Below are 22,669 nucleotides of genomic sequence, written 5' to 3' on the forward strand. Positions count from 1 at the left end.
TTTTCCAATTATGATGTTTATAATTAGTCATATCACGAAAAAGAAAAATGTATTCCTTCTTTATAAAAATAAATAAATTTAAAAATCTACTCCATTAGCAAAGATTTTCATATAATATTTGTATTTTATTTTATTAAATTTACTATTTCTTTTATATGTAAACATCTGTTAGGATTTTACTAATATGTATTAAGATCAACTTGTATATTTAACTTGTAGGTTTTTGTTTAGCTTGTACCCTATTAATTATCAATTTATTGTTAATAATATAAGTAATTTTCTGGTGGTGTAACCACAGGCAACTAAAACGGCTGACGTGGCCGTTTTACGAGCGCCCTTCGGTTGTAAAATTTCATTACGAACTAAACGGTTTTCATGGCTCAAACCAGTGGTCATTGGACCAAAACCCACACTTCCTGCGCTTCGCCGACGGAATTATCCCTGCAGTCTCGGCCGGACTTTCTTTCTTATGCTAATTCGTGGCGCTCGGACACTTAGTTGATTGGTTTTTGTCAGAGACGTTGTCGCAGACCGTTGACTGATTGGATTTTGGTCATTTGGTCATTTGCGGAAGACCCAAAACGCCCAGTCCCCAGATAGACAGTGACTATGATTGCCCGAAAGTTGTTTAATTTCGCAAGGCTCCCAACTTTAAGACTGCCAGCTCCCACGCCGTAATCCTTTACCTATTATGTAATAATCTGGAGCACATAGGTCTCGGTTCGGAGGCTGCTCGGCTTGTCAAGGGCGTGCACCGGCCCCTGTGACCTTGACCTAGACCCACTCCCGGCTTACATAAGTGGGAGGCGGTGGGTGGAGGTGTAACATTGCTCTAACATTCTGCTGGGGTCTTACAGCACTCAAGCTTCCCTTTTTAAAACGCTTTTCCCTTTGAGCGGAAAGGGTGATGCAGCAAAGCTTGCTAGTTAGGTATTTATTTCTTATCTTGTAAATATGTCCATTAATCATAAGTGAAGACCAGAATAAAATACTTGTTTAGGATATCGCCCAATTCGATCAACTTTTTTAGTGGATTTTTCAAAGCAATATTTAAATAATTTCAAACAAGATATTTCTTTGAATATCTAAAATGGTGATTTCTAAATGATTCCTGTTATTAAAATTAAATAAAAAAAGGAAAGTCTTAAAATTACTACCTTTTAATGGTCATGTTTTTTACTTTTCTTTAATTTTATAACATACAAATACATACATATGTAAACATGTTGATCATCCCCTTTAATGAACATATTTAGATATCAATTAAATAATTAAAATAATACCCTTACTAATGGATTCCTATAATTCAATTTTCATATGTATCCTAGTTGATCAGTATTATTTTTGCCTCTTGTCTTGTGTCTCCCACTTAGTACGAATTTGAATTTCGCGCTCAGCCTAACAGCATATGCGCTTAACAGGGCCCTGGATGTCAAGCTTTTTGGATACAGATGGTAAACAAACGGGGAACAGCGAAAGGGAACGCTGAAACGAAAGAGAACGGACCGTGCGGCAGCTGAATTTTTGTTGTATATTTATTTCGTGCCGTCGAATCGCTTCGCTTAGCTGATTTTTTGACTTTTTCGTGTAATTTTCACTCGAAAGGTGAACGAAATCAGCCGACAAATATCCCCCGAAGATATTGGCGATAGTCCGGATGGCGAATATACTCCAGTGAATCGGTGAATTGCCAGCGAAGCAGCCAAAAGCAAGAACAACATCGAAAAAACGTTTCGTCACGCTGAGAGAGCAGTGGAATTTTTTCGCAACAAATACAACTAAAAGTTGCATAGAGAAGTGGAGGAGGCGCCGAAAGTCAGAAAATCAATTTGTGAATAATACGAAATCGGTGCAAAATACGTTCCCGTGTGAAGTTACTTTTTCAGCGATTGGTTTTTCATCGATTTTGCAAAGGGAAAACAGGTTGGTTGTCCCTCTCTTTCCACCCCACCCCCGAAAATCACATTTCTTTGATTTTTCTGATTTTGCAACTGGTTCTAGAAAACAAATGCTGCTCATTCTGTGCTGTTTTGGGTGATTTTTTGAGTTTGAGCTGCTTTGTAGCCTTCTGCTTTCTAGCATTTCATTCGTTGCGAAAATTTGTATGAAAATACCGGCTTGTTGTCATCTGTGCCAAAGAGAGCGTGAGAGAGTGAGAAGAGAACGCGAGTGCGAGCGAGGGTGACTCAGTAACTGTGCTTGTGTGAGGTTATGCGTGTCAGTTACAGTAGCGGTCAAATAAGTAGGGTGCGTCATATATATATTAATATGTCAAACTAATTTCAACGTTAGTAAAGAAGTAATACTTTTAAAAATATATATTTGGTAGTTTAAAAGCATTTTCAAAGAGTATTTATTTATTACGATTCTGTTAAGTAATGTTATTCAATCAACATTTAAATTTCGTGTAGTAAAAGATCTTTTAAAATTCATTTCAGAGGTGTCTAAACATTTTATTAAATTGTCGTTATCTAAAAATGAACCCTTATACTTACCAATCAATTACATTATGCATTCGTTTTTCAATTACACGAGGTACAAGAAATTTCCAGAACAAATATTAAGTACAATTGCGCTCACCGCTGCTGTGCCCTCAACTGGAATTGGAACACACGCGTAGCATATTGGAAACACTCGCGTCCGGCAATATTACGACACTGCCCGACTTGATTGAATTGCTTGCATTTCTCTTAATTGATACGAACTTCAAATGGACGGGTCCTCAATTAGTGGCGATTTTTTTTTTCTACTTTCCCATTTCACTCGGGCATTTTCGCAGTTGTGGGTGCAGCAGGCTGTTCTTTCAAATTCCCGCGCAATTTGCATTTTCAATTGCATTCGGCGAAAGGGACGGACAGGCAGAGAAAGATTATGCAATATGCATTCATTTAGCGTGTTATCATCTTTTATTGCCGCCGGCTGTTATTGCAACTAGTTTTTGTCGGTACACATCACTAAGGTTAATTTTCACACACTAATTCCTGAAGGTTAACCATAATTTCAGTTAAGAGGGTAGATTCAATTTGTGATCCACGCGGAAGTTCCTTTGTGATTGTCATACCATTATCTTCAAAAAATATCTTTTCAGTCGGATATTTCGAATAGTGGCTTTAAACTGATACGATGCCACTAGTAAGATCCGATACAGGATCTTAGAATCTTGATGTTTCTAATGGTAAAGTTTGATTGATTAAATTGAACAAATGATTTTTGAATATAAAAAAATTTATACAATCAATAGAATCACTCTTATGTAAAAAATGAAAATGATTTGCTAAAAATTTAGTATATGCCTAGTTTACACAAATCCTACTCTTTTGCGTCAATACGCTAATTGTCGGCCAATGATTACACAATTAACGAAAGCAAACTGCCAAAAACAACGATTACTTGAAACTATTACTCTGCAACGCAAATCGAGAATTAAAAACAAATAGCCCAACAATAAACACCTTTACCGAAAGCAACTATCTTCCTTTTTAAAATATGACAAATTTCTAGGTTTACTTGGTAAGCTCTTCAAAAAGTTAATGCTTTTGTTTTAGAAAACCCATCTTAACTACTAGAATTTTTTTAAACAATTTGGAGATAGTAAGGCAGGTGTCAAAATCATCAAATGTGCGACTTAAAAGAATTTCAAGCTTGGTATGGTCCAATACATCTCTCTAATGGCCGAAGAATTTCACATGCCAGCTGCGTGGCAGAGTCGCGTGGCTGTGGCAAATAAAAAGGCAATTTAAAACCAATAACCTAAACATTGGAATTGGGATTTGGAAACCGCTGCTAATTTGATTGATCAACGGGCTTTTAAGGCGCATGAACACATGAACACAGTGCCATAATCGTGCCATTTACACCTGTTGTCCGCCCAAGTGGCAAATGCCATGCCGATTGCCAATTTGCGTTTCTAATTAGTTGCATCCCGTGTCGGCAATTTATGCTCGATGTGCCCATCGTCGATGATTGCTTAGATTAGTCCATTGTGGTCTATTGGCCATGTGACATCGTGAGAACCACGTGCAATTGTCGCCAATTCTAATTGCTTGCCTTGCACTCGCTCGACTCACACTTCCACCCATTCAACGTTCCATGTCCACTCGAAATTTTTTTTTGCAATTTACAAGTAATTTTAATTTTATTTAATTTTACTCGTAATCTATGCCAATCCGATTTGCACGACGCTTACAGGTGCTGCAAATAAATCCCTGGCAATATTTCAGTTTTAACAATGAAGTTATACTCTTTTTCCCAATAGAAACCATACTTTGGAAATTCTTTTGATTGGTTCTTATTGTTTCTATGGCATTTGAGGCAAGTTCTATTGGGGCTCAGACTCCGACAGTTTGTACTATATTTAGTGGCACTCGAGGTACGATTAGTTGATGGGGCCCAATATAAATAAGTGTGAGCAAGCCATCAGGCGATAAGATTAATCACAGTTGAAAGGGTATACAAGCAACTTAATGTGTTAGAAAAATGTATTTGAAATGATGCCTTGTTTGGGTTTCGCTTAAATAGCCATTATGGCCCCTGTTATAGCCATAAATCACTCAATTATTAGATGATTTTTTGCATTTACCACGCACTTTCATTTCATATTTTGTATATTTGCTATGAGGACGTTTGAAATCCCAGCATATGTCATACACTTAAGCGCATTTTGTTTGTCTTGCATGTCATTTTGTTGTCCACACAGATTTCGAACTTAATGCGCTCACAATTTTCTATTTTGCTCTTGTTTATGCGGCTAGAAAATGTTTTTAATGGGTTTTACAGCACGTGCCGCCTGTTTTTGGTCCCTGGTATTTGTTATTATTATTGTATGTGGGAAATACGCAGCATAACCATTGTTTATAATTTATGGCAAGTTATTAAAGTGCGCAGCTGTTTTGTCTATTTAAAAGCCATATCACTGTTCGTAAAGAAAATAGCACTGTGCCTTGATTATTGTTTTGGAAAATATATAGTTGTTGGCGATTAAAGCTTGCGTATTTTGATGTGTGTCTCTAAAATTACTGGTTACCTAAAAGATACATAGTCTGAGGTTACTAAACCCATTTATCTGACTTAAAAACTTTAACTGAAGCCAGAGAGTGGAAATTGATTGTTAGCTTTATCCCAAGGTATCTCGGTCTGTTTACTGGGATTCATTTAGTTTTGTTTTTACTTTATTTTCTTTATTTTGGGTAAATAAGAGGACGAACCATCTGTATTGACTAAGGCAATATTTATTTAGAAGTATCGAAGCCCAGACGTCACCAAAATGTGGCAAAGACGTCAATAAATCCGATTTTAGCACATATCGCCATGGCTTACTTCCAAGACCATAATAGGGAAATTCCCAGAAAAAAATACATTTTGAGACATTTTGCGCATTTAATTACTATACTCTCTGGCGACATTGGCTCACATTTTAATTTCCTTGGCAGCAGTTGGGTAGAAACTAGCCAACCTATTGGTCGGTCCCATTTTAATATTTCTAAACGCCATTCGCTTAATTGGTGGCAACAGGTGCCACACCTGCGCCCTTCCACCACGTAAAGAACCCCCACGACTGGCACAAAAATCGGTGGCATGGCGATGCAATGCTGCACTGGTGGCCATCGGCTGCTCATAATTTATTTGCATGCGGGATAAGTTTATATTTATTGGCATGAAGATAAGTTTTGTGGCTACACATTCGAGACTCGTTTATTTTTAGCTGCTTCCATGCCCGCCAACAAAAGTAGGGGAAAAGACTTAATAAATTATTCGCACATTTACAAATCAAAATTTATGTGCTCTAATTATTTTTTATTTATTATTTATTTGGCGCCCCCTCTTGAAAATTATTGGCCGTTCGCTTGGCTGATCTCTTACATGATGAACGTTGATATAGATTTTCACATAAATTGCTAGCGATTAATAAATTATTTTAAAATAAGAATACTTTATCTTGTATTATTTATTTGAATTTTTTGTGCAATAGTTTTTCATTAACCCCCATTGAAACCATTTGTTCAAACTTTATCTAAATTAACCTTTTCTAATATGTTCTCTTTATTTTTTTCAGGTTTTAAGAGGAAAACTGGTAAGTTAACATTGGGATCATAAATTTAATATTTATAAATAGAGCAAAAAAATTCGACGTAAATGGCAAGCATTAACTGGCTTCTTAGTTCAAAGTGCAGATTAACTTTTTGTGACTCAAGTTAGTTAGTTTTGCCCATTTTTTTAAACATGTTTTTAGTTTTTTTTTTAAATTTTTATACCCGTTACTCGTAGAGTAAAAGGGTATACTAGATTCGTTGAAAAGTATGTAACAGGCAGAAGGAAGCGTTTCCGACCATATAAAGTATATATATTCTTGATCAGGATCAGTAGCCGAGTCGATCTGGCCATGTCCGTCTGTCCGTCTGTCCGTATGAACGTCGAGATCTCAGGAACTACAAAAGCTAGAAAGTTGAGATTAAGTATACAGACTCCAGGGACATAGACGCAGCGCAAGTTTGTCGATTCAGGTTGCCACGCCCACTCTAACGCCCACAAAACGCCCAAAACTGCCACGCCCACATTTTTGAAAAATGTTTTAATATTTTTTCATTTTTATACCCGTTACTCGTAGAGTAAAAGGGTATACTAGATTCGTTGAAAAGTATGTAACAGGCAGAAGGAAGCGTTTCCGACCATATAAAGTATATATATTCTTGATCAGGATCAGTAGCCGAGTCGATCTGGCCATGTCCGTCTGTCCGTATGAACGTCGAGATCTCAGGAACTACAAAAGCTAGAAAGTTGAGATTAAGTATACAGACTCCAGAGATATAGACGCAGCGCAAGTTTGTCGATTCATGTTGCCACGCCCACTCTAACGCCCACAAACCGCCCAAAACTGCCACGCCCACAATTTTGAAAAATGTTTTGAAATTTTTTCATTTTTGTATTAGTCTTGTAATTTTCTATCGATTTACCAAAAAACTTTCTGCCACGCCCACTCTAACGCCCACAAACCTCCAAAAACTGTCCTTCGCACTTACACTAGCTGAGTAACGAGTATCAGATAGTCGGGGAACTCGACTATAGCGTTCTCTCTTGTTGTTGTATTGGTCTTGTAAATTTCTATCGATTTGCCAAAAAACTTTTGGCCACGCCCACTCTAACGCCCACAAACCGCCAAAAACTGTCCTTCGCACTTACACTAGCTGAGTAACGGGTATCAGATAGTCGGGGAACTCGACTATAGCGTTCTCTCTTGTTTTTTTGTTGTATGCATTGAGGTTTTCCGTAGCGTGATTCACGAATGTTTTAGTTTCACAATAACTAGTCATCGCAATTGGGGTTTCATAATAAAGTCACTAAGAAAGCACGCTTCTATAGAAGTACAGAAGTATGCTCGTTCGGCAGACGAAACGCATTAGCGCGAAATGCAATCGGCGAAACTGAAATCTAAATGGTGATCTGCAATCGAATTTAAATTGAGATAGGTAGAAGGCACAGTGGGGTTTTTCGGGCTTTTGGGGAGGTGGGAAATCAACCCGGTGGGTCACGTTCTGCTCGGCGCTAATCGCTCAATTTAACTCACTGCTAGCACGCGGAAATGTGTGGGAGGGCATTTGAAAGCGTTTCAGTTGCAAAAAGACACGGTGGCAGAGACGGAGTCATACACTGGGGAAAATTCCCATTGCATTACATAACTTGCTAGAGGTGTATTACTCAAAAATTCGATAGTATTTAACAAGAAGAGCTCTTGAAAATGACTAGATAACTTCGTCGCTCGTTGTAGAGCGATCACTGCCGATTTTCATTTTTGTGTATTCACAGTAGTCCTGGAGTACCTCGTTACACTACGTGGACTGCGGATGCTAAGGGTGATTTGCTCATTGGAGCAGAAAATGTAGTAATCCAAGGAGCAGGAACGCTTTTCACATGGAATAATCACACAAAACAATTCGAAACAGCACTCACAGTGCACTGAAAGCGGGAACAGTGAGGCAATCCTAATTAAATTTCGCTAGTCGGGGCACGGCGCCCTCAGTCTTAATTTGTTTGCATGCTCGGTCGAGCGGAAAAACAACAACAAATTGGCATAGTGATCTTGTACGATCGGCGGAAACATGATGATCATCAGCATCGCCACGATCATGCTAAACTGACTGACATGCGGACTGGTTCCTCCTCCCAACGAGCGTTCAATTACTATTTTGACTTTGAACTTGCGTCGCTCTGTAATTTACCATTTCTGCACTGAAGCAGAGGTTCCCCCATTCCGCATTATAAAGTATATAGTATAGTATAGTATAGTATACGAACTGTGCGATCCGTGCACCGTTTCCTACCCACTCATGTGACGTTCAGAGATTTAAATTTAGCCACCAGAGAAAGAACGAAACTATCACTGGGCTCCACGCTTAATATGGAACGACATTTCAATTGCGATTGCTATTTTTAGGCATTGTCATCGCGCCGACTCGGCTTTACGATTTATGTCTTTCATTTTTATGCATATTCAGGGGCACCATTAAGCCCCTCGATTTTGTGTCTTGTGGCAAGGTTACTACATATGAGATTCTCGTGCTTATCTAGGTACATATGGGCATTAAAACGTAAAGTTATTTCTTTATGCCCTCCATGTGAGACTTCCACTTATTGATTTTGGAAGAAGAAGGCTTAAATTGATGGTGCTCGTATTTACAAAATTTGTATTTATTCACGAAAAGAATTGAGTTCTCAAAAGATCGCTACATGTATCCAGACATTTTAGACATGCTTAATTTGCTGTCTTTTTTTATTAAACAAAGCCTCGCTGTCTCTGTCAATAAAACAAAAGAGCAATTAACACGGCTCATTTAGTTATACCCGTTACTCGTAGAGTAAAAGGGTATACTAGATTCGTTGAAAAGTATGTAACAGGCAGAAGGAAGCGTTTCCGACCATATAAAGTATATATATTCTTGATCAGGATCAATAGCCGAGTCGATTTGGCCATGTCCGTCTGTCCGTCCGTCTGTCCGTCTGTCCGTCTGTCCGTCTGTCCGTATGAACGTCGAGATCTCAGGAACTACAAAAGCTAGAAAGTTGAGATTAAGTATACAGACTCCAGGGACATAGACGCAGCGCAAGTTTGTCGATTCAGGTTGCCACGCCCACTCTAACGCCCACAAACCGCCCAAAACTGCCACGCCCACATTCTTAAAAAATGTTTTAATATTTTTTCATTTTTGTATTGGTCTTGTAAATTTCTATCGATTTGCAAAAAAACTTTTTGCCACGCCCACTCTAACGCCCACAAACCGCCCAAAGCTGCCACGCCCACACTTTTGAAAAATGTTTCGATATTTTTTCATATTTGTATTAGTCTTGTAAATTTCTATCTATTTGCTAAAAAACTTTTGGCCACGCCCACTCTAACGCCCACAAACCGCCCAAAGCTGCCACGCCCACACTTTTGAAAAATGTTTTGATATTTTTTCATTTTTGTATTAGTCTTGTAAATTTCTATCTATTTGCCAAAAAACTTTTGGCCACGCCCACTCTAACGCCCACAAACCGCCAAAAACTGTCCTTCGCACTTACACTAGCTGAGTAACGGGTATCAGATAGTCGGGGAACTCGACTATAGCGTTCTCTCTTGTTTTAGTTTTGAATAATAATGTGCCATAATTCATATGTCTTCCCAAAACATTAACTTCCTGCTTTTGAGCAGCTCTTTGAACTCATTGAACTGAAATACCCTCGAACACGGCAAAACGATTTGCGTTCAAGAATATTAATTTATTTACTGCTGTTTTTAAATTTGCGAAAAAAAACTTTGCAAGTGCAAAAGTCCCAAACGTCCTTGCCTTGAGAAATCGACCGAGTGAGGAGAAATCACATGGTGACCAGTAAATTGAACTGAGCATGTGAGCATTGATTTCGCTTATGGGGGATGGCACATGGCAAATATTTAGAATTTTTTAAGAAATATACGCGCATTTGTTTATACAAATGTATAAAGTATCTCGAACCCCGCGTCAATTGGTGCGCGGCACATATTTAAATATACTTTTAAAATATATCTTTTGTAGGTGCTCGTACATACGTCGATGGTATAATGGAATTAATTCTTACCTGACTTTTAAAGCAAATATGCTCTTTAAAGATACCTAAATAAGTTAGAAAACAAGTAAATGGACCGTAGTATTCATACCTACTGATCAATGCCTTTTACTAATCGGTATCACATAGCCCGAATACTTTGCTATTAATTTTCCTAGTGCTGTAGCTGCTTGTATATACACATCCAAATATACATTTATGTATCCACTGTAGTTTTTACTATACTAAATAGGTTCGCTTTGGTTCATTCACTATAGCCGAGCCCCAGCTCGTGGTCATTCATGAGTTTTCCTCATTTAGATGTCACCGATGTCATCTGAGAAAATTTCTCAATGTTTATGACCAACGCCTAGTACTGTGAGTAGTATATATGGAATATTTGGGTTTGGGAATGGGGTTCAACCATTGGCCCGCCCACACACGTGTCGAATAACATTGGCCGCTAATTAGATCGCAGGTTTTTGGCCATTTTTTGCGCTCTTTGAGTGTCGAAACTTTTTGAGGGCGTTCGATCATTTGACTCGAATCGCCGGTGCGCATAAAAAGTAAGCCAGCGTACAATTATAGATATATTTACGATTTGCACTGCCTGACAGATTTCACACATTTCGATTCTCAAGCTTTGTTGGCTTAGATACAACAAATTCACTTGTTCAAAATAAGATGAACTCAAAAAGTAGGAAAAAGAACCACACTTTGCCTATAAACAAGAATTTAAAAATACACATCCTATAAGGCGCATGCGAATTGCTAAAATAATAATACCATGTCTCTCTGACGAAGAAGATTTACTTGGGTACAGTGCTGCTAATAGCTGGGTAAACATGGCTAAAAGACGTCTATAAGAAAAAAGAAGTTTTACTTTACTTTACCACATCTACAGATACATCCTAGTACTTACTTGTAAAAACAAAGACTACGTTTATAGAATTTACGATAGATCTTAGCTCAAAACATCAAAAGAAAATTCACAAAAGAGCTTCCCATGAAAAATGCGTTCAATGTATCCAATGTATCAATGTAGCAATGTATCAATTGTTGATTTATTGATTTTATGAAACTATGTAGCTTTAAGATACGCATCAAACGAAACTTGAGGAACCCGCTAGAACGGAAATAGGAACCACCGCCTATGCAAATTCCCGAAAATCCCCTGCCAAAGGTATTTTAATTTTAGTTGAAATTCAGGGCAATCACTCAGAAATATTACTTATCGCTGGGCTTTCGCAATAAAGCCCGGCAAATCCGAGTTTACGTCAGCCGACATAGATACACCTAGTGTTACAGATACAGATAGAAATATACAGATGGGGATACAAAGGCGGATACTAACTACCACTAACTACTACTAACTAACGCCAACGCGTTGATGGAGGCGGCGAAATTTCGCACATTTCGTACGTTTATTCGTCGATCGGCGACGACGGCGTTTTCCTATAGTATCGTTGTTATTGCTTCTCTGCCGGCTGCCTGTCGTCGTGTTCCGCCATTTGTAGAGCTCATTTAATTTTATTGTTGTTTATTGCTAAACGAAACGAAAAAAACTGTTCATTTTAAATGTTTGATTACAACGATTTGTGAAGTTCAGTCGAATTTGTGATTTTCGCGCTGGAGGAGCGGCCCACTCAGCGATCGCGAGCAATGCGATTTGGAACTGCAATCGGATCGAATCCCAATCGCAGTTCCGTTGATAACTCAACTCAGTCATTTTCGAGTGTCGTGTGTGATCGAATCTACATCTGCGGCTGAACATCTTGCCTTAAAAACATTACAACCAGAACTAGAAAACATTCCAGGACTACTAAAAGTGACAACCAGACAAAATGCAGTTGCTGAATTTAGCGTGCCTCAAACAAAGTGGGTTGAAAATTTCGAAAACCAAACTACATAAATCACCATTACGACACTCAAATTTTCAGTAAAATCACAAGCACAATCCACACATTGGGCTAACCAACTAATGTGAATTTCATGTTATCGCCGAAAGTTATTTCCCACATGCCTCGCATTTGTCATTTTCTAATCCAAAAATAATGCATGTGCACGGCCTTATGCAAATAGCTAAATAAATGATACCTATTTGATAGATAGGAGCGTGAATTTTAAATGCGAATTTGTGCGCCTCCATTGGCAACCCAACTTAAATTGCCAAAACTGAATTCAGACAGGGGGATCCCCGTTCTCTGCTCGTGATTTATATCCAGTCGGGTTCAGGATAATTAAATTAAAAAATAATTGTCACAAAAAGCTCATAAAAATGTCTCGAGATTTATAATTTACTTAGGATTTGCTTAACTTCCAAAGCAAAAGTACTTACTAAGTAAGGAGAGTTGAGGTCTAACAAAATACAATGTATTTTTTAATTTTTCATTTTCTACTATATTCTGTGAATTAAACTATATGCTGTAAACGTTTAAAATATGTTTTCGCCATGCTGATTGATCGACCAACAGCGAAAGCCAGAACAAGAAAGATCTCAACGAGTTTGCCATATGAATTCATCAATGCCAGTGCAAATACTATGTTCCCGAATAGGAACAGCAACCAAATGCGAAAACCAGAAATCAATTACTCTTCCTCATGACGTGCCGAAAAGTCGCTGGCATCGGCCAAACTAAAAATCTAATCTAAACAAACAGTCACTTGGGCACTTGGCATACGTACCGTTTAGTACTCATAGCGCACTCATCCACTCATCGGATACATAGTAAAGATACAGAACCGAGTCATTTGCGCAGAGTGTTTCATTCTTGGGCGCGAGTGCAGGGCGAACTGTGTCAACAATTAATGCGAAGCGATATTGCATCTGCAAAGTTCAAGCAACTCGTAGTGTGTCGATATTGAAATTATGTCGTTGAATTCTTTCCACCGAGCGGTTTTATAAATACACTTACGTGTATTTTTGAAATTTATCTGATTCCTCTATATTAAGGCTGTCGCATATTTGCAAAACGCAGAGTGCAATATACGGAAAATGTGTTAAGGGAATGGGATATTTATGTGTGTTCATCACCTGACTTAATGAGGATCCATTAGCTATATTGTGGGGTGATTAGGTAACTGAATCATTCGGATAATTGGCCAGCTTTAGTATACCTTAATTTGTAATTAGCTGTGTGGAAAGTTTTGTTAATTGATTTGAATGAAACAAACTAAAGCTAATTAGGACCATGGTCTTATTTTCATGAACTACTAATCATCAGACCCACAAAAGTTACTCAAGTTATAATAATACTGAATTGTTACAAATAAAAATCGCAATGTTACATTTTCAACTATTAAGTAAGAGAGTTACCAAATACCTTACCAATCCTCAGTATCAACCAATCAAAGTACTACCATACAGCTTGAAGTATGCTAACTTAACAAAACTTGAAATATTGTATAAGATAACTATAAACCATAGAGTGTAGCCCTGGTTCTTTCTCTTGAGCTGCTTTCCATTTTCCGATTCATTTGGGTTTTTACGCACTGCGGTGATGACGATCACTTTTTGCGTTCGCCAGCCCCAAAACGCCCCCTTTCCGCCCACCGAGACACTTTGCCATGGCCGAACTGCATTGGAAATTATATGCAAATAGCAAACGAGACAGAGACGTTCTAAAAATAAATAGACCACGCAAAAATCAGTATCAGTATTGTGTGTGTGCGAATATCTTATTTTTATAAGTCTTCAGTCTTCAGTCGTCGTCTTCGTTCTTCTTCGCTCGACCATGGCGCATTTTCATGCAGAGCAGAAAAGAATTTAGCGCTATGGCCAATGCAAACTGACGATCCCATAATCAAGCAATAGATACAAAGATACTTTTGTATCTATGTAGATGTCCGACTGGGTTTTATGGATGGGCTGTTGTGGATGCAATTTACGAATTTTCCATGATGACTGTGCGGGCTTCCCCCCACAAATGAACCCCCTTCCAGTATGTTAACCCAGTTATCTTACCCAGCTCGATAACGGAATGGAAAAAGAGTAAAAGCGAGAGAGTGAGATACTGGATTCCACTTTTGTATCTGGGTGCGGTATGGAAAGCACATATGTCTGCTGTATCTATGCTCCACTTTTGGGGACTTTGGGTCTTTATTGTTGCTAATTGTTCTCGTTTGTTGTTGTTATTGCCGCTGGAAACTTTTTAACTTATCGTGCGCGTCAGAGCTGATAAAATCCGAGTACACAAGGGAAAATTGGTGGGGGATAACAAAAGGAAAACCCTACAAATTGTGCAATTGGCAGTGGGTCGGCATCGCCTATTCAACATGCAAATTATGTGGAATGTAGAAAAAGTAGTTTATAGATTTTTGAGCTATTATACTATTCGTTTTTAATAATAAATAAGTTGAGGTATTCAATTGTTCATCTTTGGTCCTTTTAAGTTCGTGTTTTTAAATAACAGTTTTCTTTGTTTATAAACGTCGTATTGCTAATATGGTAAAAGCTGATTTTATTTATGGCACCCACTGTGCGGCTCTTAACCCGCTCTCACTGGCGCTCTCTACCTCTCTCCTTCCTCATTCTCTTCTTCGTGAAACAGCAGACCGGCGCCCCACCAACACCTCCGCCCCACCGCCCTTCTTTACCGCTGTTGATATTTACTCAATAAATATATTTTTGTATACTTCAAGTTGCAGCTTTCCACACTCATTTAATACCCTTCAGTAGTGCGGTTTAAGGAAATTCCAAAGAACTAACCCCACAATCGTAGAGATCTTGATTAAAAAAGCTAGATAAACCTTTTAAATCCGCAGACTACTGGAAAACCTAGCTCTTACACTAAATTATTTGGTGGTAGGGTATCCTATGCTCGCATAACTTGACCTTCTTTGCTTTTCTCTCTTATTCTTGTTGTTTTTGCCACAAGCCGTTGGCGCACTTGTTACGACGTCGACTGCGCTGCCTTTGGCTTTGGCTTTGCCATTGCCATTGCGTTTGTTGTTCTGTTTTTGTGCGCTCATTTGTTGCGCGGCATTTGAAGCGATCGCTACGCCGAAGACAAATCGGGACGGAACGAAACGATACGAATCGGAATACAAGGAAGCTGGAAAAAGCAAAAACCAACACTCGCGCTGGCGTGCAGCAGAATAAAAAAGAAGTAGCAGCAACAAGAATCGTGTAATTATTTCTTCAGCATTTAGCGTAAATTGTTTTGATTTACTTGCCGAGAAATCAATAAAGCTCTAATGAAAATTTATTGAACTTCCAAGTGTGTGCGTGTGTGTGAAGTCGTGTGACAATGCTTATCAGATGCACATGATCGTGTGACTCTCCCGCGCTCTCTTCTCTCTCCCTTTCTCCTGCCGCTCTTGCTATTGATCAATTATGAAATTTGTCTGCATAAATAAAAGCATTTACGCAAACTTTCCAGTTAAAATCATATTTGTCATTGAGTTTATTTGCCTTAAATCTGATTTCAACCGGTTTTTACTTAGATTTTTATGATTTTCTGCTTTTGTTTTGAGGATTTAAATTGTCTTCGTATGTCAAGTTAGTGGCTTTACCTATCCTTTTTTTCCGACTGCAAAAGTTATCATAGATTTTTATAATAAATTGAAGCATATGCAAGTGTATTAGTTAAAATTAGCCGATCTTAGCTTTCCTTTCAACCATTCTAACGTGGTTTCTGCTCAAATTAGCCTTCTTAATTTTATTTTTGGTTGCCAAGTGTTCTAGAGGCCATTTCCTGTCTCCCCTCGCTTCGCATTTTGTTTGTTGTGTAAACATTTAGATATTTTTTTGTTTTCCCTCCCTTATTCTTTATTTGACTTGGCCTAAGTGTTAAATTGCGAAATTCGCCAAGTACATTTAGTATTGGTCCAAAAAGTTAGTTAGTTTAATTAAGTGGCACATGACACGTCCGATAGCTGGAAACGCGTTTTCTTTATCGCTGCTGTCACAGTTATCGAATTGCGGTTGTTCTTTTTACCGTTTTCAACCGCAAGCTTATCGTGTTTTCGATGTAATCAAAATGAAGAAGGAAATTAAAGGAAAGCTGAATTTGTAAACATTTATCTGAAAACATAATTACAATTTCCACACACATTATCTTTGTTGTACCTCTGTTATTTTTGTTGTCATTTTTTGTTGCTATAAATAGCTCAATGCGGTCATTGGTCCCGCTCGCACACTTTTCTCCCTCTCTCTCTTGTTCATTCCATGCGATTGAACTTTTTTTATGCTGCTTGGAAGAGAGCCTGAGCGTCGAAGAGTAAGGCAATTTAAGAGAGCGCAGATCGCACATATGTACACAGTCGAGGGCGGAAAAAGTTAACCGATAGTGTTCCACACAATATATTCATGCAGTAAAATCTTATTAGCAAAACGTGGAAAAATTTAGCATAATGTGACGGGGAGAAGAAAGCTGGTATGAATGAACACAATTCCCAGTTAGGCATGTGTCGAACATTAAACGAGCGTTATTTTTAAAACATGTCGTGGTAATTCCCCAACAATAAGCAAAATGTTCTTTAAACTTTTGTGTTTATTCAATGCACATGTAACCTAATTCGAAATATTTAAGTAACTACTTAAAAAAATCTTGAACAAAAACTATCCCATCCTTAGACTCGGTGACAATTATATGAATAATTATTTTTAAGAAATTGTTCATTTTTATAAATTTTATTCTAAATTGAAGTGATTACTAACTCATCATACACTGAAATCCAAGGCTTTTACGAAGCCCCTTTAATACCTTTCCACACCCTGCTTTCGGCATCTGGATTTCACCCTTGCATTCTGATTTTCACAACTAGATTTTCCTTAAGCTTCCCGAATCAACGTTGAGCAGCTCGTTGATCATCTTCCACGTAGATCAGTTGATTTTTGTTTAAAGATAAAGCAAGGCAAGGTCCCTAACTTCACCCCATTCTGATTTTTTCTCCACTTTCAGAGGTGGCACACATCGCCAACAACAACAACCAGAACCAAAGCAAAGAATCCCAAGAAAGAGATCCGAAGGATACAGGAATCTTTGGGTGCTTTGCCAAGAAGGAAGAGCAGCATCAAAATCCGAAAAAGAAACAGTCAGAAGAACCCAGGGAGAGTTCCCATTCGGGCAGCTATAAAGTCCAGCAAAAGGAGCAAGAACAGAGGGAATCGGAGAACGAGCATCCAGCCATTTACCGCCAGCAGGACGAGGAGTTTCATCCGATAAAAAAGGAGAAGCCCCAGAAAACCCCACCCATATCCAAGCAACCCCGTCCGCGGAATACCCCAAGATCGCAAAGTCAGCCGGCTTTAAACAACCGACGACGTCCGGGAACCCCACCACCACACACAGTCGCAGCTGGAAACGGAACCGCAAGCAGGAGCATGACCTCCATACCTGCCAATCTGTCTAGCAATAATGTGGCTGGAGCAGCAACCTTACCAGGAGCTGCGGCACCGCCAGAGAAACAGCCGTGGCCAAACTCCAAGGACGATTACGAGCTGAGGGACGTCATTGGTGTGGGAGCCACAGCCGTTGTCCATGGTGCTTACTGTATTCCGAGGAACGAGAAGTGTGCCATCAAGCGCATTAACCTCGAGAAGTGGAACACATCGATGGACGAACTGCTCAAGGAGATTCAAGCCATGTCCTCTTGTTTTCATGAGAACGTAGTCACCTATCACACCTCATTTGTAGTGAGGGAAGAGCTCTGGTTGGTGCTGAGACTTTTGGAAGGCGGTTCGCTGCTGGACATCATCAAGCACAAGATGCGAACGTCTAATTGCAAACAGGGTGTCTTCGACGAAGCCACCATTGCCACGGTGTTGAAGGAAGTGCTGAAGGGATTGGAGTATTTCCACTCGAACGGGCAAATTCATCGAGATATCAAGGCAGGCAACATTTTGATTGGTGACGATGGCACCATCCAAATCGCTGACTTCGGAGTGAGTGCATGGCTGGCTACTGGCAGGGATTTGTCCAGGCAGAAAGTGCGCCACACCTTTGTGGGAACACCCTGTTGGATGGCTCCCGAGGTGATGGAGCAAGATCATGGTTACGACTTCAAGGCGGACATTTGGTCCTTTGGAATAACGGCGATCGAAATGGCCACGGGCACTGCACCCTACCATAAATACCCGCCCATGAAGGTGCTAATGCTGACCCTGCAGAATGACCCGCCCACCTTGGACACGGGTGCGGACGAAAAGGATCAGTACAAGGCTTATGGCAAGACATTCCGCAAGATGATCGTCGAGTGCCTCCAAAAGGAGCCATCGAAGCGTCCCACGGCTAGTGAGCTTTTGAAGCACGCCTTCTTCAAGAAGGCCAAGGATCGCAAGTATCTCACCCAGACACTGCTGCAATCCGGGCCCAGTATGGAGACCAGGGTTCACAAGGCGGCGAAACGGCAGCCAGGAGCTTCGGGTCGCTTGCATCGCACGGTGACAGGCGAATGGGTTTGGTCCAGCGAAGAGGAGGACAATGGTGGCTCAGCCGCCGGTTCTGGATCAGGAGGCAGAAAACACCCCTCCTCGGACTCGGATTCCGAAGATAGACCCATAAACCGATTGGAAAGAGCCGACTCCTCCGACAGCGACCGGGATGAGCCTTCTCCCGAAATAACACATAGTGTTTCCTCAGCCACAGTGACACCTGGAGCTGCAGTTGGCGCTGCTGCTACCCGAGAGCTAACAGCTGGCATGGCTCAGTTACCACTTCCCAGCGAAGCCGCCGGCGAAGCGCCACCAGTCAATCTTGTCCTGCGCATGCGCAACTTGCGACGTGAGCTCCACGACATTCGCTTCGAGTTTGTAGTGGGAAAGGATACAGCCGAGGGCATCGCTACAGAACTGGTAGATGCCGGTCTCGTTGACGCGCTGGATACCCAACCGATGGCTACGCATCTGGATCAACTGATAGCTGCCAGTGCAACGATGAAAACGATTACTTTCCAATTGAGCTCCGGCGTGCAGCCGGGCGAAGTGCCCGACGAACGATCGCTGGTGGGATATGCGCAGATCTCCATCACGGACTAGTGATCTGCCACGGAGCATGCATCACAGCCAACCCAACCCATCACAAGAGCATCCGAAACACCAACACATAGCACCATCCCTAGGAAACCAAGCCAGTCTGATGATACGTAAGGCCAGGAGGGTTCGGGATCTGGATTTCCCGACTGGAGCCGTTTCTGTTTGCTGCTTTTAGCACTGGACTAGAACTAACCGTATATGCTAGTGATAGATCTTAACGCGAGCCGATCATAGTAAACGATAGAGAAACTATCTATACACACGTATATATGTTAAATAGGGTGGGTCGATTTTGGTTGAAAAAGATAGAGCGTGTAAAATTAGGTTTCCATGATTTCAACCTCTTGGTATAAAGTTGTTATCAAGTGTTTGATATACTTACTATTTAGCTTAAATATTTTTCAATTGGTACAACCTAAAAAGCTATAGGATCTGAGTTATACTACAAGTTGAATCACTTGAAATTGTTCTTTAGATTTTATTTATCCAACTAGAAATCGGCCCGCCTTACGTACTATATAAATCCTATGCGCATTGTAATTAATCCATGTGCCCCGACCCGTTTTTCTCGCCCCGCTAAAGTAATTGAAGAATCGTGTACTTATTCGTTTCGTTTGTCTTTAAGTAGCTCTGTACATACACCACTCGTATATATATATATATATATATATATATATATATATATATATATATACATATATACATACATATATATACATATATATACATATATATATATATGTATATATATAGTTCTTGGTTTTAATTAGCCCACTGAAATCAGTAGATTCTGATGTAGTCCTGCCTTTATTTATCATTTACCAACTGCTCCCCCGCCAGGCGTCTTTAATTTATTCTCTAGCAATTTAAACTACTAATTTTTAAATCCTAGCGCCTAAGACTTGTTTTTGTTTTACTCTTATTATTTTGTATTTTATTTTACCATAAATTACCACTACTCTGTATACCTACTTTATGAGTTTTCCGATAAGATCGCAAAGGAAGGATGTAAACTTAAGTGAGGCCAGAGGAAGATCCTGAAGAGAGAACAGGAGAGTAGAAATTATGATTCAAGCTCTGTAACTACCTTGAAGTAAATCGTAAATCAATTACTTTAAAAATGAATAATATTAAACCTCGTATAGTTCAAGAAAAATTCCAAAAAAAGAAACGAAAAATGAATTAATTTTGTGTTTTTATTGGCCAATTTGCGTTGCACTGGCATTGCTATTTGTTTGATTTCGGGATTCCAGTTGGAAAGAATTTTTTATTTTTAATTTTATTTAAATTGCAGTATTTAATGGAATTTAGTTTAAATTTAAAAAGTGAACAAGTTTAGAGGCAACTATTTATTTATTCGCCTATATTGGATTTTCAAGAATTTTTCAAGTAACCCTTCAGCAAATATTCATCTTTATGAAGCTCAACCGATAACAAAACAAAATAATGTATTCTTACGATACGCATTCTTTGGAGGAAATGTTTAGCTCCTACTAATAAGTACAGTAAACCATTGATTGGGTGGACTTCGCCTAAGCTCACGCAACAAAGAAGCCAGTGTATGCCTGTAATTTTAGACTTTTTAAGAGCATTGCTGGGCTACCAGCCACTAAGCAAAGAGTTTTAGTCCTAGAAAAACACAATACTTGCTAGCGTTTTAAATGCAAAGACCGCTTAGATACTTAGCAATAAAGTTGCTGCAACAAATGAAATTGAATAGAGTTTTATCCCAGATAGACTGTTATCAATTGTATACGAGAAACTCGAATAAAAATCACATTTGGGGTGTACTTCTAATATATATGTATATATACCGAATATTTGTAACCTGCCACAAAATAATCGAGTGGAAATTCGAGAATATACATAAATGTCCATAGGTCTAGGATCTGGGGTTTTTTCCATCAAGCTTTCAACTACGACGTTCTGCTACAACAATTTCAGCCATGTCGGACTACTTCGAGGAACTGGGCCATGAACCCACTGGACCACAGGGTGCAAACGATTTGGCCAGAAACCTCAAACGCCTCCAGGTTTTGGCCATCATGAATGGCATCGATATGGAGATCGAGGTGCCCGAGGCCTCCAGGCGAGCCATTCTGGAGCTTCCAGTCCACGAAATCCTGAAATCGGAAGAGGACGGAGACTTGGAGTGCTCCGTTTGCAAGGAGCCTGCCGAAGAGGGCCAGAAGTACAGGATCCTTCCCTGCAAGCACGAGTTCCATGAGGAGTGCATCTTGCTCTGGCTAAAGAAGGTACATAAATCTTAGCTCTACATTTAAGAATGTCCTCATTGCTCATCTCCCACTTTACAACTTACAGACGAACTCCTGTCCCTTGTGTCGTTATGAACTGGAAACTGATGATCCTGTTTACGAGGAGTTGCGCCGGTTTCGGCAGGATGAAGCTAACCGACGGGAGCGGGAGAACACTATCATGGATTCCATGTTTGGTTGATTTGGGGTTTCGATTGGAGCTTTTGTTGTATGAATATTTGGACAGTGGTATTTGGTAAAATTTGTAGTATGTTGAATTAAAGGGTGCTTACGGGAGAAAATAATTTTATTGGGAAGGGTAGTGTATGTTCATTATGCAAAGTAAGTATACTTACCTAGTTCATTCTGATTCAACAATATATTCGTACATTATTTTTAAAAAGGCCCTTTTTGAACTATTCACTTAAGCGTCCAATCAAATACTGGTCCCACTTTTATTGAAGCCGTTTTAGTGAGCTGTACCCAATATCTAATGGGACCACTGTACCCATTATTTTTTAATAATGCAGACTTCGATATTTCCTGAAGCGAGCTTATCGATACTGGCATCGACGACTTGCCATCACCATCTGTCTCTTCCTTTTTGCCGGCGTGCTTGGGAAAATGTTTTGCGTTTGACAACTTGGAATAATCTGGAGTTGAATAAAATTGTAGTCATAAAAGTATAGTGTTCGTGCCAAGACTCGATCAAAATGATTGCCGACGACAGCGGAATAAAACACTTCGATCGCAAGTTTGTGGCGTCCAACCTGCAGAATCTTCTGCGCTGCCCAAAATGTACAAAATGTTTTACTTACTCTTTCAACAAGAACCAAGGAGAAGGTACGTGCTTTATTTTATGGGATAGGAACTTCGCCATTTAAAGGGATTTTCTTAATTATTAACTTATTAGATCGTGGGTCTGAATTTGATGCGCTATTGCAAATGACCGCTCTCTTAATGAACAGTGTTGCCAGCATGAAAGTTGGGAAAAGTTCAGTCAAGAAAAATAGAAAATAGACACAGGGGCTTTAAAAACCAAAAATAAAATTTATTTAAGCTTTTAAAGCTTTAATAAAAATGTTACTTGTTATTTTTAAAGTGTATACTCTTTCATTGAGTTTATTAAAATATTTCGAGGAAAAACCATGCCAGAGCCAGAGCCAAGCTCGGCATCACTGTTCCGTTCTAGAGGTTCTCACATTACTGCAGAAGTTTTTCACTTCTCTTTGACTTGTTCTTCTAAACAGTCGTACAATAAGTTCTCAAGTTGACAAATATATATGTACATATGTATGTATGTCTATGTTTACAAATGTTTTTGTTTAGGCAAGGAAAACCCTCGCAGTTCCAATCTTTGCGTATTTATCAATGAATCACCACA

At 39.4% G+C, this 22,669-nt stretch overlaps 2 protein-coding genes across 7 annotated transcripts in view; both read left to right on the plus strand.

Annotated features, from left to right (window-relative positions):
- The first annotated feature begins 1,206 nt into the window (after positions 1-1,206).
- Positions 1,207-21,582, plus strand: LOC120321732 (E3 ubiquitin-protein ligase RNF181 homolog). Of its 6 annotated transcripts, XM_039375367.2 has the most exons (4): positions 1,488-1,923; positions 6,053-6,070; positions 20,975-21,285; positions 21,353-21,582. In XM_039375367.2, the coding sequence occupies exons 3-4, from the start codon at positions 20,977-20,979 to the stop codon at positions 21,485-21,487; spliced, it is 444 nt and encodes a 147-aa protein (XP_039231301.1). In that variant the 5' UTR covers positions 1,488-1,923; positions 6,053-6,070; positions 20,975-20,976; the 3' UTR covers positions 21,488-21,582. The 6 variants fall into 6 exon arrangements, 4 of the variants coding, with proteins under 4 accessions (XP_039231301.1, XP_039231299.1, XP_039231298.1 ...); XR_005561443.2 differs by lacking the exons at positions 20,975-21,285; positions 21,353-21,582 and adding an exon at positions 16,959-17,120 and having other exon boundaries at positions 1,207-1,923; XM_039375366.2 differs by lacking the exons at positions 1,488-1,923; positions 6,053-6,070 and adding an exon at positions 11,687-11,931.
- Positions 21,583-21,723: 141 nt separating this feature from the next.
- LOC6535584 overlaps positions 21,724-22,669 on the plus strand; it is a 59,683-nt gene continuing 58,737 nt past the window's right edge. The window contains exon 1 of the mRNA XM_039375361.2: positions 21,724-22,128. Coding sequence (XP_039231295.1) covers positions 21,999-22,128 — 130 coding nt within the window. The 5' untranslated portion in view covers positions 21,724-21,998. The remainder of the gene's footprint in view (positions 22,129-22,669) is intronic.

The sequence above is a fragment of the Drosophila yakuba genome, chromosome 3R, assembly GCF_016746365.2.
Source record: "Drosophila yakuba strain Tai18E2 chromosome 3R, Prin_Dyak_Tai18E2_2.1, whole genome shotgun sequence".
NCBI lineage: Eukaryota > Metazoa > Arthropoda > Insecta > Diptera > Drosophilidae > Drosophila > Drosophila yakuba.

Coding starts and splice junctions, on each gene's coding strand:
- LOC120321732 (XM_039375364.2), top strand. CDS start 11,898: ATGCAGTTGCTGAATTTAGCGTGCCTCAAACAAA. Junction 11,932..16,958: donor TTTAGCGTGCCTCAAACAAA/GTGGGTTGAAAA, acceptor CTCCACTTTCAG/AGGTGGCACACATCGCCAAC.